The sequence below is a fragment of the Phocoena sinus genome, chromosome 14 (genome assembly GCF_008692025.1).
Source record: "Phocoena sinus isolate mPhoSin1 chromosome 14, mPhoSin1.pri, whole genome shotgun sequence".
Lineage (NCBI taxonomy): Eukaryota > Metazoa > Chordata > Mammalia > Artiodactyla > Phocoenidae > Phocoena > Phocoena sinus.
The window spans coordinates 59,446,783-59,460,081 of record NC_045776.1 but is presented as its reverse complement, the minus strand read 5'-3'; the positions used below and the strand labels follow the sequence as shown (position 1 = coordinate 59,460,081).

Here is a 13,299-nt window from a genome sequence, read left to right as displayed (position 1 = left end):
TTCTCCAGGATAGATCATATCTTGGGTCACAAATCAAGCCTTGGTAAATTTAAGAAAACTGAAATTGTATCAAGTATCTTTTCCGACCACAACGCCATGAGACTAGATATCAATTACAGGAAAAGATCTGTAAAAAATACAAACACATGGAGGCTAAACAATACACTACTTAATAATGAAGTGATCACTGAAGAAATCAAAGAGGAAATAAAAAAATACCTAGAAACAAATGACAATGGAGACACAACGACCCAAAACCTATGGGATGCAGCAAAAGCAGTTCTAAGGGGGAAGTTTATAGCAATACAAGCCCACCTTAAGAAGCAGGAAACATCTCGAATAAACAACCTAACCTTGCACCTCAAGCAATTAGAGAAAGAAGAACAAAAAAACCCCAAAGCTAGCAGAAGGAAAGAAATCATAAAAATCAGATCAGAAATAAATGAAAAAGAAATGAAGGAAACAATAGCAAAGATCAATAAAACTAAAAGCTGGTTCTTTGAGAAGATAAACAAAATAGATAAACCACTAGCCAGACTCATCAAGAAAAAAAGGGAGAAGACTCAAATCAATAGAATTAGAAATGAAAAAGGAGAAGTAACAACTGACACTGCAGAAATAAAAAAAATCATGAGAGATTACTACAAGCAACTCTATGCCAATAAAATGGACAATCTGGAAGAAATGGACAAATTCTTAGAAATGCACAACCTGCCAAGACTGAATCAGGAAGAAATAGAAAATATGAACAGACCAATCACAAGCACTGAAATTGAAACTGTGATTAAAAACCTTCCAACAAACAAAAGCCCAGGACCAGATGGTTTCACAGGTGAATTCTATCAAACGTTTAGAGAAGAGCTAACACCTATCCTTCTCAAACTCTTCCAAAATATAGCAGAGGGAGGAACACTCCCAAATTCCTTCTACGAAGCCACCATCACCTTGATACCAAAACCAGACAAGGATGTCACAAAGAAAGAAAACTACAGGCCAATATCACTGATGAACATAGATGCAAAAATCCTCAACAAAATACTAGCAAACAGAATCCAACAGCACATTAAAAGGGTCATACACCATGATCAAGTGGGGTTTATTCCAGGAATGCAAGGATTCTTCAATATACGCAAATCTATCAATGTGATAAACTATATTAACAAATTGAAAGAGAAAAACCATATGATCATCTCAATAGATGCAGAGAAAGCTTTCGACAAAATTCAACACCCATTTATGATAAAAACCCTCCAGAAAGTAGGCATAGAGGGAACTTTCCTAAACATAATAAAAGCCATATATGACAAGCCCACAGCAAACATCATCCTCAATGGTGAAAAACTGAAAGCATTTCCACTAAAATCAGGAACAAGACAAGGTTGCCCACTCTCACCACTCTTATTCAACATAGTTTTGGAAGTTTTAGCCACAGCAATCAGAGAAGAAAAGGAAATAAAAGGAATCCAAATTGGAAAAGAAGAAGTAAAGCTGTCACTGTTTGCAGATGACATGATACTATACATAGAGAATCCTAAAGATGCTACCAGAAAACTACTAGAGCTAATCAATGAATTTGGTAAAGTAGCAGGATACAAAATTAATGCACAGAAATCTCTGGCATTCCTATATACTAATGATGAAAAATCTGAAAGTGAAATCAAGAAAACACTCCCATTTACCATTGCAACAAAAAGAATAAAATATCTAGGAATAAACCTACCTAAGGATACGAAAGACCTGTATGCAGAAAATTATAAGACACTGATGAAAGAAATTAAAGATGATACAAATAGATGGAGAGATATACCATGTTCTTGGATGGGAAGAATCAACATTGTGAAAATGACTCTACTACCCAAAGCAATCTACAGATTCAATGCAATCCCTATCAAACTACCACTGGCATTTTTCACAGAACTAGAACAAAAAATTTCGCAATTTGTATGGAAACACAAAAGACCCCGAATAGCCAAAGCAATCTTGAGAACGAAAAAAGGAGCTGGAGGAATAAGGCTCCCTGACTTCAGACTATATTACAAAGCAACAGTAATCAAGACAGTATGGTACTGGCACAAAAACAGAAAGATAGATCAGTGGAACAGGATAGAAAGCCCAGAGATAAACCCACGCACATATGGACACCTTATCTTTGATAAAGGAGGCAGGAATGTACAGTGGAGAAAGGACAGCCTCTTCAATAAATGGTGCTGGGAAAACTGGACAGGTACATGTAAAAGTATGAGATTAGATCACTCCCTAACACCATACACAAAAATAAGCTCAAAATGGATTAAAGACCTAAATGTAAGGCCAGAAACTATCAAACTCTTAGAAGAAAACATAGGAAGAACACTCTATGACATAAATCACAGCAAGATCCTTTCTGACCCACCTCCTAGAGTAATGGAAATAAAAACAAAAATAAACAAATGGGACCTAATGAAACTTCAAAGCTTTTGCACAGCAAAGGAAACCATAACCAAGACCAGAAGACAACCCTCAGAATGGGAGAAAACATTTGCAAATGAAGCAACTGACAAAGGATTAATCTCCAAAATTTACAAGCAGCTCATGCAGCTCAATAACAAAAATACAAACAACCCCATCCAAAAATGGGCAGAAGACCTAAATAGACATTTCTCCAAAGAAGATATACAGAATGCCAACAAACACATGAAAGAATGCTCAACATCATTAATCATTAGAGAAATGCAAATCAAAACTACAATGAGATATCATCTCACACCAGTCAGAATGGCCATCATCAAAAAATCAAGAAACAATAAATGCTGGAGAGGGTGTGGAGAAAAGGGGACACTCTTGCACTGCTGGTGGGAATGTGAATTGGTTCAGCCACTGTGGAGAACAGTATGGAGGTTCCTTAAAAAACTACAAATAGAATTACCATATGACCCAGCAATCCCACTACTTGGCATATACCCTGAGAAAACCAAAATTCAAAGAGAGTCATGTACCAAAATGTTCATTGCAGCTCTATTTACAATAGCCAGGACATGGAAACAACCTAAGCGCCCATCATCGGATGAATGGATAAAGAAGATGTGGCACATATACACAATGGAATATTACTCAGCCTTAAAAAGAAATGAAATTGAGCTATTTGTAATGAGATGGATAGACCTAGAATCTGTCATACAGAGTGAAGTAAGTCAGAAAGAAAAAGACAAATACCGTATGCTAACACATATATATGGAATTTAAGGGAAAAAAATGTCATGAAGGACCTAGGGGTAAGATAGGAATAAAGACGCAGACCTACTGGAGAACGGACTTAAGGATATGGGGAGGGGGAAGGGTGAGTTTTGACAGGGCGAGAGAGAGTCATGGACATATACACACTAACAAACGTAGTAAGGTAGATAGCTGGGGGGAAGCAGCCGCAAGGCACAGGGATATTAGCTAGGTGCTTTGTGACAGCCTGGAAGGGTGGGATGGGGAGAGTGGGAGGGAGGGAGACGCAAGAGGGAAGACATATGGGAACATATGTATATGTATAGCTGATTCACTTTGTTGTAAATCAGAAACTAACACACCATTGTAAAGCAATTATACCCCAATAAAGATGTTTAAAAAAAAAAAAAAAAAAATGCAAATTTAAAAATATTTAGAACTAAATGATAAAAATATTATTTACCAAAACTTGTAATGGGACTTCCCTGGTGGTCCAGTGGTTAAGAATACACCTTCCAATGTGGGGGACACAGGTTCGATCCCTGGTTGGGGAACTAAGATCTCACATGGTGCAAGGCAACTAAGCCCGTGCGCTGCAACTACTGAGCCCACTAGCTCTGGAGCCTGTGCGCCACAACTAGAGAGAAGCCCACACACCACAACAAAAGATCCCACAGGCTATAACCAAGACCCAACACAGCCAAAAATAAATAAATATTAAAAAAAAAAAAAAGAACTTGTGAGGGGCTTCCCTGGTGGCTCAGTGGTTAAGAAGCCGCCTGCCAATGCAAGAGACACGGGTTCAAGCCCTGGTCTGGGAAGATCCCACATGCCGCGGAGCAACTAGGCCCATGCGCCACAACTATGAGCCTGTGCTCTAGAGCCAGCCATGAGCCACAACTACTGAGCCCATGCACATACAGCCCGTGCTCCACGACAAGAGAAACCACCGCAATGAGAAGCCCACACACCGCAACAAAGAGTAGCCCCTGCTCAACAAAACTAGAGAAAGCCCGCACAGCAACGAAGACCCAACGTACCCATAAATAAATAAACAAAATAACTTCCTTTAAAAAAAAAAAAACTTCTGAGATCTGGCTAAAGCAGTTCTTAGAGGTACGATACAATCTCTGTCAAATTTTTAAAACACACAATATAGTATTATTAGCAAGCCTAGATACATATATTTTGAAAGTTTAAAAAACATGTACAGGAAAAACACACTAAATTTATGATAGTGGTTATCTCTGGGAATGAAAGGAAAAGAACAGGATTTTGAATGGGGGTGGGGGAGGTTTACCCTCACCTATAGTTTATTTCTGTGTATAATAATGATAAAAACTATAATACCTAAAGCAAGTGTGGCAAAATATTATTATCTATTAAGCCTTGGTGGTTATTTTTTGTATTTATATGTAAATTATTAAATTTTTCATTATTTAAAAGATTTTTTAAAATTTATTTATTTACTTTTGGCCACGTTGGGTCTTTGTTGCTGTGTGCAGGCTTTCTCTAGTTGTGGCGAGCAGGGTCTACTCTTCGTTGCAATGCGCGGGCTTCTCACTGCAGTGGCCTCTCTTGTTGTGAAGCACAGGCTCTAGGCGCGCGGGCTTTAGTAGTTGTGGCACGCGGGCTCAGTAGTTGTGGCTCGCAGCCTCAGCAGTTGTGGTGCACAGGCTTAGTTGCTCCACGACACGTGGGATCTTCCCAGACCCGGGCTTGAACCTGTGTCCCCTGCACTGGCAGGCGGATTCTTAACCACTGCTCCACCAGGGAAGCCCTAATGATAATAATTTTTTTAAAACGTTCTGGTGGACAACAATGTGGAAGCTAAAACTGACATATTTTATGTAAAGTTTTTCTATTCTTTGATTTTTAATAAAGTTTGGAAACCAGGAAAAAAGAAACCTTCTAGATATTTATGCCAACAGTTTCTTCTAAATGAATAATTCAGAAACCAACATCCACATGACAAGAAACCAAATGTTTAAAATATTTTAAATATAACATCATACAACTTTATATTAAGTAAATACTCACATAGTAGTTGTCATTTATTTGAACCATTGGTGCGTTTACACAGGCCCCTAAACATTCCACTTCTATAAGAGTGAAAAGTTTGTCAGGTGTAGTCTCTCCAACCTTTATTCCTAAAAATATAAATAAGCACTGGTAAGGACCAGGTTATATTTTAATTGCAATATAGTTTAAGAACCAAGAAAACCCAACATAAAAAGCATATATATATGAAGTATTTACAGAGGCATATAAAAAGTATTCAAGAGCATTAAATTTCTTAAACAACTCTGTATAGTTATTATAGAACATTAAAAGATTTAAGTGGACTTGTTCCTTTAAAAACAAATTTCAGAGGACTCATCTCCAGTATTTGTTGTTACATAACAGTGCATCAGACCATATTATCTTCATTTTGATCATGATAATTAACCTACTAAAATCAGTCATATTATCAGACGGGTAAAGACTCAGAAAACAGCTAATGTCAAAGATTAAGAATGTAAGGAATATAGGTACTCTCATATCTTTAGGGAAGGCATTTTAGCAAAATATAGTAAAATCTGACCCAGCAATTCTACTTCTTGTAAACAACCTTCGTGTACAATTGAACAAGTATGCAAAGACATGTTGTACACATGAAAGTAACTGCAGAATAATTTAACTTACAATAGAAAAATGAGGCACACATATTATAGCCAAAATCAAGTGCAAAAAGCAAACAGACATATTACATTTATGTATTTAATGAAAATAATTAAAACAATATAAAATCTAAAACTAATATACCTAACTGTTATCAGAATTTGTACCTTGGAGATGGGGGGGTAGGATTTTGAGCAGACTTCACACTTCTGTCTTACATACTTCTATACCCTCCAACTATTTTTACAACATGCAAGTAACAACAAAATTAAGAGACACCTCCTTTTACTTCATTTGATATGTATAGTGATAAATGCAGCAATGGCAGTTTTTTATAGCAAAACGCCCTTTTAATTCTGTGAAGGCTACTGTAATAACATCTTTCTTTTTTAAACATCTTTATTGGAGTATAATTGTAGTAACATCTTATTCCAAATTTCCCTTCCTGAAGCATTCTTCCTATTCTAGTATCATTTTTGTTTTTAAAATAAATTTATTTTTGGCTGCATTGGTCTTCGTTGCTGCATGCGGGCTTTCTCTAGTTGTCGTGAGTGGGGGCTACTCTTCGTCGTGGTGCTCGGGCTTCTCATTGCGGTGGCTTCTCTTGCTGTGGAGCACAGGCTCTAGGCACGCGGGCTCCAGTAGTTGTGGCACTCAGGCTTCAGCAGTTGTGGCTTACAGGCTTTTAAGCACAGGCACAGTAGTTGTGGTGCATGGCCTTAGTTGCTCTGCGGCATGTGGGATCTTCCCAGACCAGGACTCGAACCTTGTCCCCTGCACTGGCAGGCGGATTCTTAACCAATGCGCCACCAGGGAAGTCCTATTCTCGTATCTTATTTGTTCCAAGTCTTGTTTGGAAGGATATAAGGATGATATAGTCACTTCTTTATGTGCCACATGCTATCACACAACAAGTGAAACTTAATTTTCTAAACAATGAAAACTTTAAAACTTCGAGAAGCTTTTAAAACATACTCAATGGTTAAGGAAGAAAACATGAAAACTCAGCTTTGAGGAGGAGAACTAAAGAATACAAAATAGGAAGCAATAATGGTGGGCAAACACAGTAAGACAAAAATTTACTCGTGAAGTACAGATCCAGTAAGATGGTAAAAGTTTGAAAATCAAGGTAAGACATAGGTCAAATCTCGAAATACAACTCTATTTTTTCATAAAATTTATAAATATACTGTGTCCCATACCAAGCTTTTTCTGAATGGCCTCCAGTATGCTGTCAGAGTTACGAAGCATGCAAGGTGTAGTAGTGCAGACTTGAACGTGATACTTTCCAACTGGCTTTCGATTATACATTGTATAAAAAGTTGCTACTTCATATACTCTCATTGGAGGTACTTGTAAAACTTCTGCAACCTAAAATATTTTAAAATAATATGATTACAATATTTATTAATTGAGCATATTACTTCAATTTGGTAAAAACCAAAAAAGTTCTTCAAAAGCAGAAACTATATCTGTATCTGATATCTGCGAGGCTAAGTCCTTCAATTTTGACACTTAAAAATTATACATATATCCAGGTTTTGACATGAAAAAGGAACTCATTAAATGGCATTTCAAATGACAAATATATTAAACTTTCTCTTATCAGGGATTCTAAAAGAAATTTATTCTCAAAAGACGTCTAATCCCGGCTCACTTGTGCAAGATTAAAGTAGGTATGCTAAATTTAATTTAGTGATACTAAACCAGCCTTATACGTCCGAATATTTCTCTCAAAATACACTCACTGGGGCCTGACCAATGGAATAATTTTAAGTCCCTGGTGTTTAATTGAAAAAGCTCCCCCAAGCTGCTGCTGTGTGCCTCCCTACGCCTTAGTGATGGTTAAGGAAATGATGCATGTGCCTCTGGATTTTGTTTTTGTTGTAAGGTTGGGCTTTCTTTTGGGGGGGGGGGACAGTAACATTAAAAATCTCAAAGTGGAAAGAATCTTGATTCTATTCTCTATATGCTATTTCTTGCCTCTCACACATATACAACCAATTCTAAATAGAACAGGACAATATTTTTGAAATGTTCTCACATTAGTTTCTCATTTTTTTTTTTTAATTTTTTTTGCGGTACGCAGGCCTCTCACTGTTGTGGCCTCTCCCGTTGCGGAGCACAGGCTCCAGACGCGCAGGCTCAGCGGCCATGGCTCACGGGCCTAGCCGCTCTGCGGCATGTGGGATCTTCCTGGACCCGGGCACGAACCCGTGTCCCCTGCATCATTAGGTGGACTCTCAACCACTGTGCCACCAGGAAGCCCTCTCATTTATTTTATTTTGCTCTGCTAAGCTTGACACTCAGCAAGACTTCTAACAAGCTTACCACTATTAAAAACATAAATTTTTTAAAAATGTATTTATGATTAGAAACGCATCTAAATCATTATTGAGGAAGTTGGCTATTATAAAAATAATGTAAGGAATTTAGAAAACCCCCAAACATATACGTGATTTACTGGAAAAAAAAGAAAAATAAGCACCTATGTTTACTAAGTATAGTACCAACCAAACTTGCTTTATAACATTTTTCATAGTAAGAAAACAAAAAACTAAAGGTCCACAACAGTGTTAGAGTACTGTACAAAGTAAATAAGAGATCAATGAGCTATATCTAAAATTTGCATCCGGGATTCCATTAGATAAATTGAGGACATTCCTATACTCCAAGAAAGACAATAATGGTCTAACCTAATAGTTAGACTTTAGAAAGTGAAGGAGAATGGAGTATAGCAGAATCTCTGCAATATTCAGTCAAGTAAAAAAGGCATAGAATTATAAATGATTCAGTCCCAGCTCTATCACTTAGCAATCATAATATAATAATTGGAAGAGCTCTACCTAGTTCAAAATCATCATTGCAGATGAGGAAATCCAGAGAAAAATCAGATCTCTTAGTTCAAAGTAAAATATGTTTTCCATTATATCACATTGGCTTATTAGTCATGTGATTCTCACAAGAATCAAATAATAATGTAAGGTTTTATATGGCACTTTACTGTAACATAATACCATACAAATGTAGTTGTATTAATAGGATATGAATAAACTTGAAATCTGGATTACTGCTGAAAACACTACTAGGAAAAAATGAATCCTAAAACATGCATGAATATATTAACCATATTTAAATGGGTAACCCATAAGATTTCTGTAGGTTGTGGATTCCAAGCTGCCATAATCAAGTGTCGTAAATACCATGTATTATATGTATTTTTGTTAAAGCCTGTAGCCAAAGATGCAAAATATTAAAAAGATTCACATTAGCTGTGAGCAGATCCTTTTCTCTGCAATTCTAGTGTTTAAGCAGTACATTCATTTTCAGAATATCTTGACAGCAAATTACACACATTTGGGATCTTTTATTATTATTGCCATTTCTCTCAAAGACAGAAAAAAAGAAAGCCTCTTTCACTATAATGCCTTTACTACTTCTTGCAAGGATAAAAAGCTCTATCCTTTCAGTTCTCTGCATTATTAAGGGAACCAACAAAAAACAAATGTAATTTGAGTTATGAAACATATAAATGGTTAAAGGGCTTCAAACTCCTGGACTGATATCAATGAATGTCAGAGAAATTTCTACATAAGGAAGTTACTATACACAATCTCTCCTCTTTTTGAACTAACACAAAAATGAAGTACCTTGTTCATAGCAGAGATGGGCAGCCATCCATTCTGTCTTTGGGCTAAATCCAGGACTGAAAGCACAGCTGCTGCTTTATGCACTTCTGGGTAGTTTTTTACAATTGCCTCTATCCTCTGTATCAAAGAAAAAGCACTTGTTTTTATACATCTGGAAGATACTAAATATTTTATAAATTAATTATAATGTTAATTTAGTCATACCTTATAGTTTTCCGGTGTGAAATCAAATGGAGTATCTGGGTTATTCTCAGGAGTATCTCTGTGCTACACAAAGGAAAAAAAATGTTTTCCAAAATTACCAAAATTGCCTCAAAAGTGTGAATAACTTTGTACTTTACTACTACTTTTCATGTAATCTCTTTGCTTTAATTCGAACATGATATATACATCAACCTATCCTTGCATCAAGAAGAATGGCTAAACTAATTATCAAATATAGATCTGATGAGTATGATTACCAAAATATTAGCAGAATTCAAAAATTTATAAGTTTTCAAAATCATCCTTTATAGGTTATGAGAAGTAGCTTTAGGATCAAAACCCAAAAAAAAGCATTATCCAACTTGATTAGAGAATAGGATCTTCTAATGTAATCTAATTATAAAAAATTACCAATTATTGGAAGCCTAATGAAATTAAGACATAAAATTTTTTTTTTAAATTTATTTATTTGGCTGTGCATGCGGGATCTTCGTTGTGGCATGTGGGACCTTTTATTTAAAATTATTATTTATTTATTTATTTGGTTGCGTCGGGTCCATTGAGAAAGGCAGCCTCCTTAGTTGCAGCAGGTGGGCTCCTTAGTTGCAGCAGGTGGGCTCCTTAGTTGTGGCATGCATGTGAGATCTAGTGCCTGGACCAGGGATCGAACCTGGGCCCCCTGCACTGGGAGTGTGGAGGCTTAACCACTGAACCACCAGGGAAGTCCCGGCATGTGGGATCTTTAGTTGCGGCATGCAAACTCTTACTTGCAGCATGTGGGATCTAGTTCCCAGACCAGGGATGGAACCCGGGCCCCCTGCACTGGGAGTGCAGAGACTTAGCCACTGGACCACAATGGAAGTCCCTAAGACACAAAATACTGAGTGTGAAAATATGTGCATTTTTCCAAAAGAAAGTGTACGAGATTGTCAAAGGAACCTACCTCCTACAACAAAAGCACCATTTCTTCTCCACACAAAAGAAACTAACCAACAGCTAGTTTTCTGGAACAGAAACTAGCCAACAGCTAGTTTTCTGTAACAGAAACTAGCCAACAGCTAGTTTTCTGTAACAGAAACTAGCCAACAGCAAGCTTTATTTCTTCTCCAAAAGAGCAGGCCCTCTTCAAACACTGACAAGAAATGGCATGTCAACAGGAAATCAAATGAGTCACACTGAGATTAACACTTAACATCAATTAATGTTTTGTATGTATGGTGAACACAGAACTGAATCCCTTAGTAAGTTAACTCTCAGAGTTCTGGTTTTTCAAGGACATAGAAGAGAAAAAAAGCGGAAACTTTGGACAATGATCTCTAATGTTTTTAGACAAAGATGACAAAATACAAAGCAGGTCTCTACTTATTAATAGTATAGCTAACTCATTTATTAAGAGTCAGCCTAAAAATAATTCATTTTCCAAAATGATACCACTAACTCTAAATCAACATACAAGTCCACTAAATTGCCTTTAAACACTAGATTGATTCCTAAAAAATGTACCTTGTCACAGAAAGCGGATACGTATCTTAGCCTTTCTGAATTGTGCAACCAAGCTAGGGAATTCATCGACCTCTACCTGTAGTGAAACCCTGGACACGAAAAACATAAAGGCCAACTGCCAATGTGTTCGCTGTATTACTAAAATCTATGAGTTTCAAGCTAGTGCCATTTTGGGATTCCCCAAGTTGCAGCCTCAGAGTCTTCACTAGCCAACATGAATGATTTTTTTTTTTTTTTTCTGCTGTACGGGCCTCTCACGGTTGTGGCCTCTCCCATTGCGGAGCACAGGCTCCAGACGCACAGGCTCAGCGGCCATGGCTCACGGGCCCAGCCGCTCCGTGGCATGTGGGATCTTCCCGGACCCGGGCACGAACCCGTGCCCCCTGCATCGGCAAGCGGACTCTCAACCACTGCGCCACCAGGGAAGCCCAACATGAATGATTTTTAAGAACCTAAAGTGTGACAAGAAATCAGGTTAGGTTCACAGTTATTTCACCAAGGAATAATCTAAATTCTTATTCCCAGAGTTGCGCTGGTATCAATTTAAATTTGAGAGGTTTAGCTGGAACTACACCTCTTGAAATGTAGTGAATTCAATTAGCTATGTTTAAATTCCCACAATGGCCAGCAAACATCAAAGACACTGGTGTTTAAGATATGTTGTGTTGTATCCACCCAAATTTCCAACTCCTTCCATTCTGAAGAAATCTAAGTAATTACTTACCACAAATAAGGCTCCTCCAGCTCCATTCTGCACAGCTGTCTTATGCAAATTCCTTACATGTCTTCCCTAAAATTTTAAGAGAGTTTAGTAAATCAAAAGCCTTATGAAATTTTAAGAGCCATAATTTAAAATAATAGAATCAACTGATAGAAGTAGAATATCTTAAGAGATATGGCCTACCACACTACACCATGCCCACCTCTATTTCAGGAGCGATATAAGGAAATGGAGATTCAAAGGTAAGGTTACTGGGCTTCCCTGGTGGTGCAGTGGTTGAGAGTCCGCCTGCTGATGCAGGGGATACGGGTTCGTGCCCCGGTCTGGGAGGATCCCACGTGCCACAGAACGGCTGGGCCCGTGGGCCGTGGGCCGCGGCCGCTGAGCCTGCGCGTCCGGAGCCTGTGCTCCGCAACGGGAGAGGCCACAACAGTGAGAGGCCCGCATACCGCAAAAAAAAAGACATAGAAAGAGGTGTTTGTGGCACAATCATAACTGGAAAATACCAAGGTTAAACAAAACAAACAGAAAAGCATAAACTACCATCCCAATATATTCAATATAGACATTAATGAAAATACTAGATGGCCTTAACAATTAAAAGTGCTTATCTGTTATTATGATAACAAGATTACAAGGGACTCTTATTTTATACTTTGTTTCTTATATTTTTCTCTATTTTCTAGGTTTCTTTTAGCATGAGTTGACAAATTGAAAAAAAAATTCTTATTTAAAACAAAACGTTCATCAAGTACAAAATGAAACATCTACTGTTAATTCTTTCCAATTTCCCAGTATATCAAAATAAACACCACCAATCTCTTAAGTTAGAACAGCTTCAGTTTTGATCCTTTCCTCATTATTCCAGGATATGTCACATACCTTACTTAAAAATATACAGATAATCTTGAAAATTGGTCTTGAGGCCTATGTAGCGGCATACTGGAAAATCTATTTTGAGGCACTCTCTGGCTGACCTGTAACTCTGCATATGCACGTGAATTTACACACACACACACACACACACACACACACACACATATTCTCTCTCTCTCTCTCTCCCCAAAATAGAGTGTTTTAAAGTCCAAATCCTTGTAGACTACATACTGATTGAGAACAGTCAGGAAAAAGTAGTTAAGTTACAGAAAGAAAAGCTGGAGTTTCAGATGATGATGACGGGTTTTTTTAATGGAAGATTTGGGTTTAGATCACCATGCTGCCACTTGCTAACGTGTAACCTTCCACAAGTCACTTAAATTTTAAAAAGATGTCGGGGGTAGGAGTTTATTAATTAATTAATTAATTTTTGCTGTGTTGGGTCTTCGTTTCTGTGCGAGGGCTTTCTCTAGTTGTGGCAAGCGGGGGCCA

General features: G+C 37.5%; 1 protein-coding gene across 3 annotated transcripts in view; it reads right to left on the bottom strand.

The window, feature by feature from the left end:
* Positions 1-13,299, bottom strand: part of NDUFV2 (NADH:ubiquinone oxidoreductase core subunit V2) — a 33,961-nt gene that overhangs the window by 14,540 nt on the left and 6,122 nt on the right. For 2 of the 3 annotated variants that reach the window (XM_032602591.1, XM_032602592.1), the window contains exons 2-6: positions 11,935-12,000; positions 9,708-9,770; positions 9,504-9,620; positions 7,056-7,224; positions 5,233-5,342 (exon numbers count right to left, since the gene is read on the bottom strand). In XM_032602591.1, coding sequence (XP_032458482.1) covers positions 5,233-5,342; positions 7,056-7,224; positions 9,504-9,620; positions 9,708-9,770; positions 11,935-12,000 — 525 coding nt within the window. The remainder of the gene's footprint in view (positions 1-5,232; positions 5,343-7,055; positions 7,225-9,503; positions 9,621-9,707; positions 9,771-11,934; positions 12,001-13,299) is intronic. The other variant, XM_032602593.1, reaches the window with a different exon arrangement.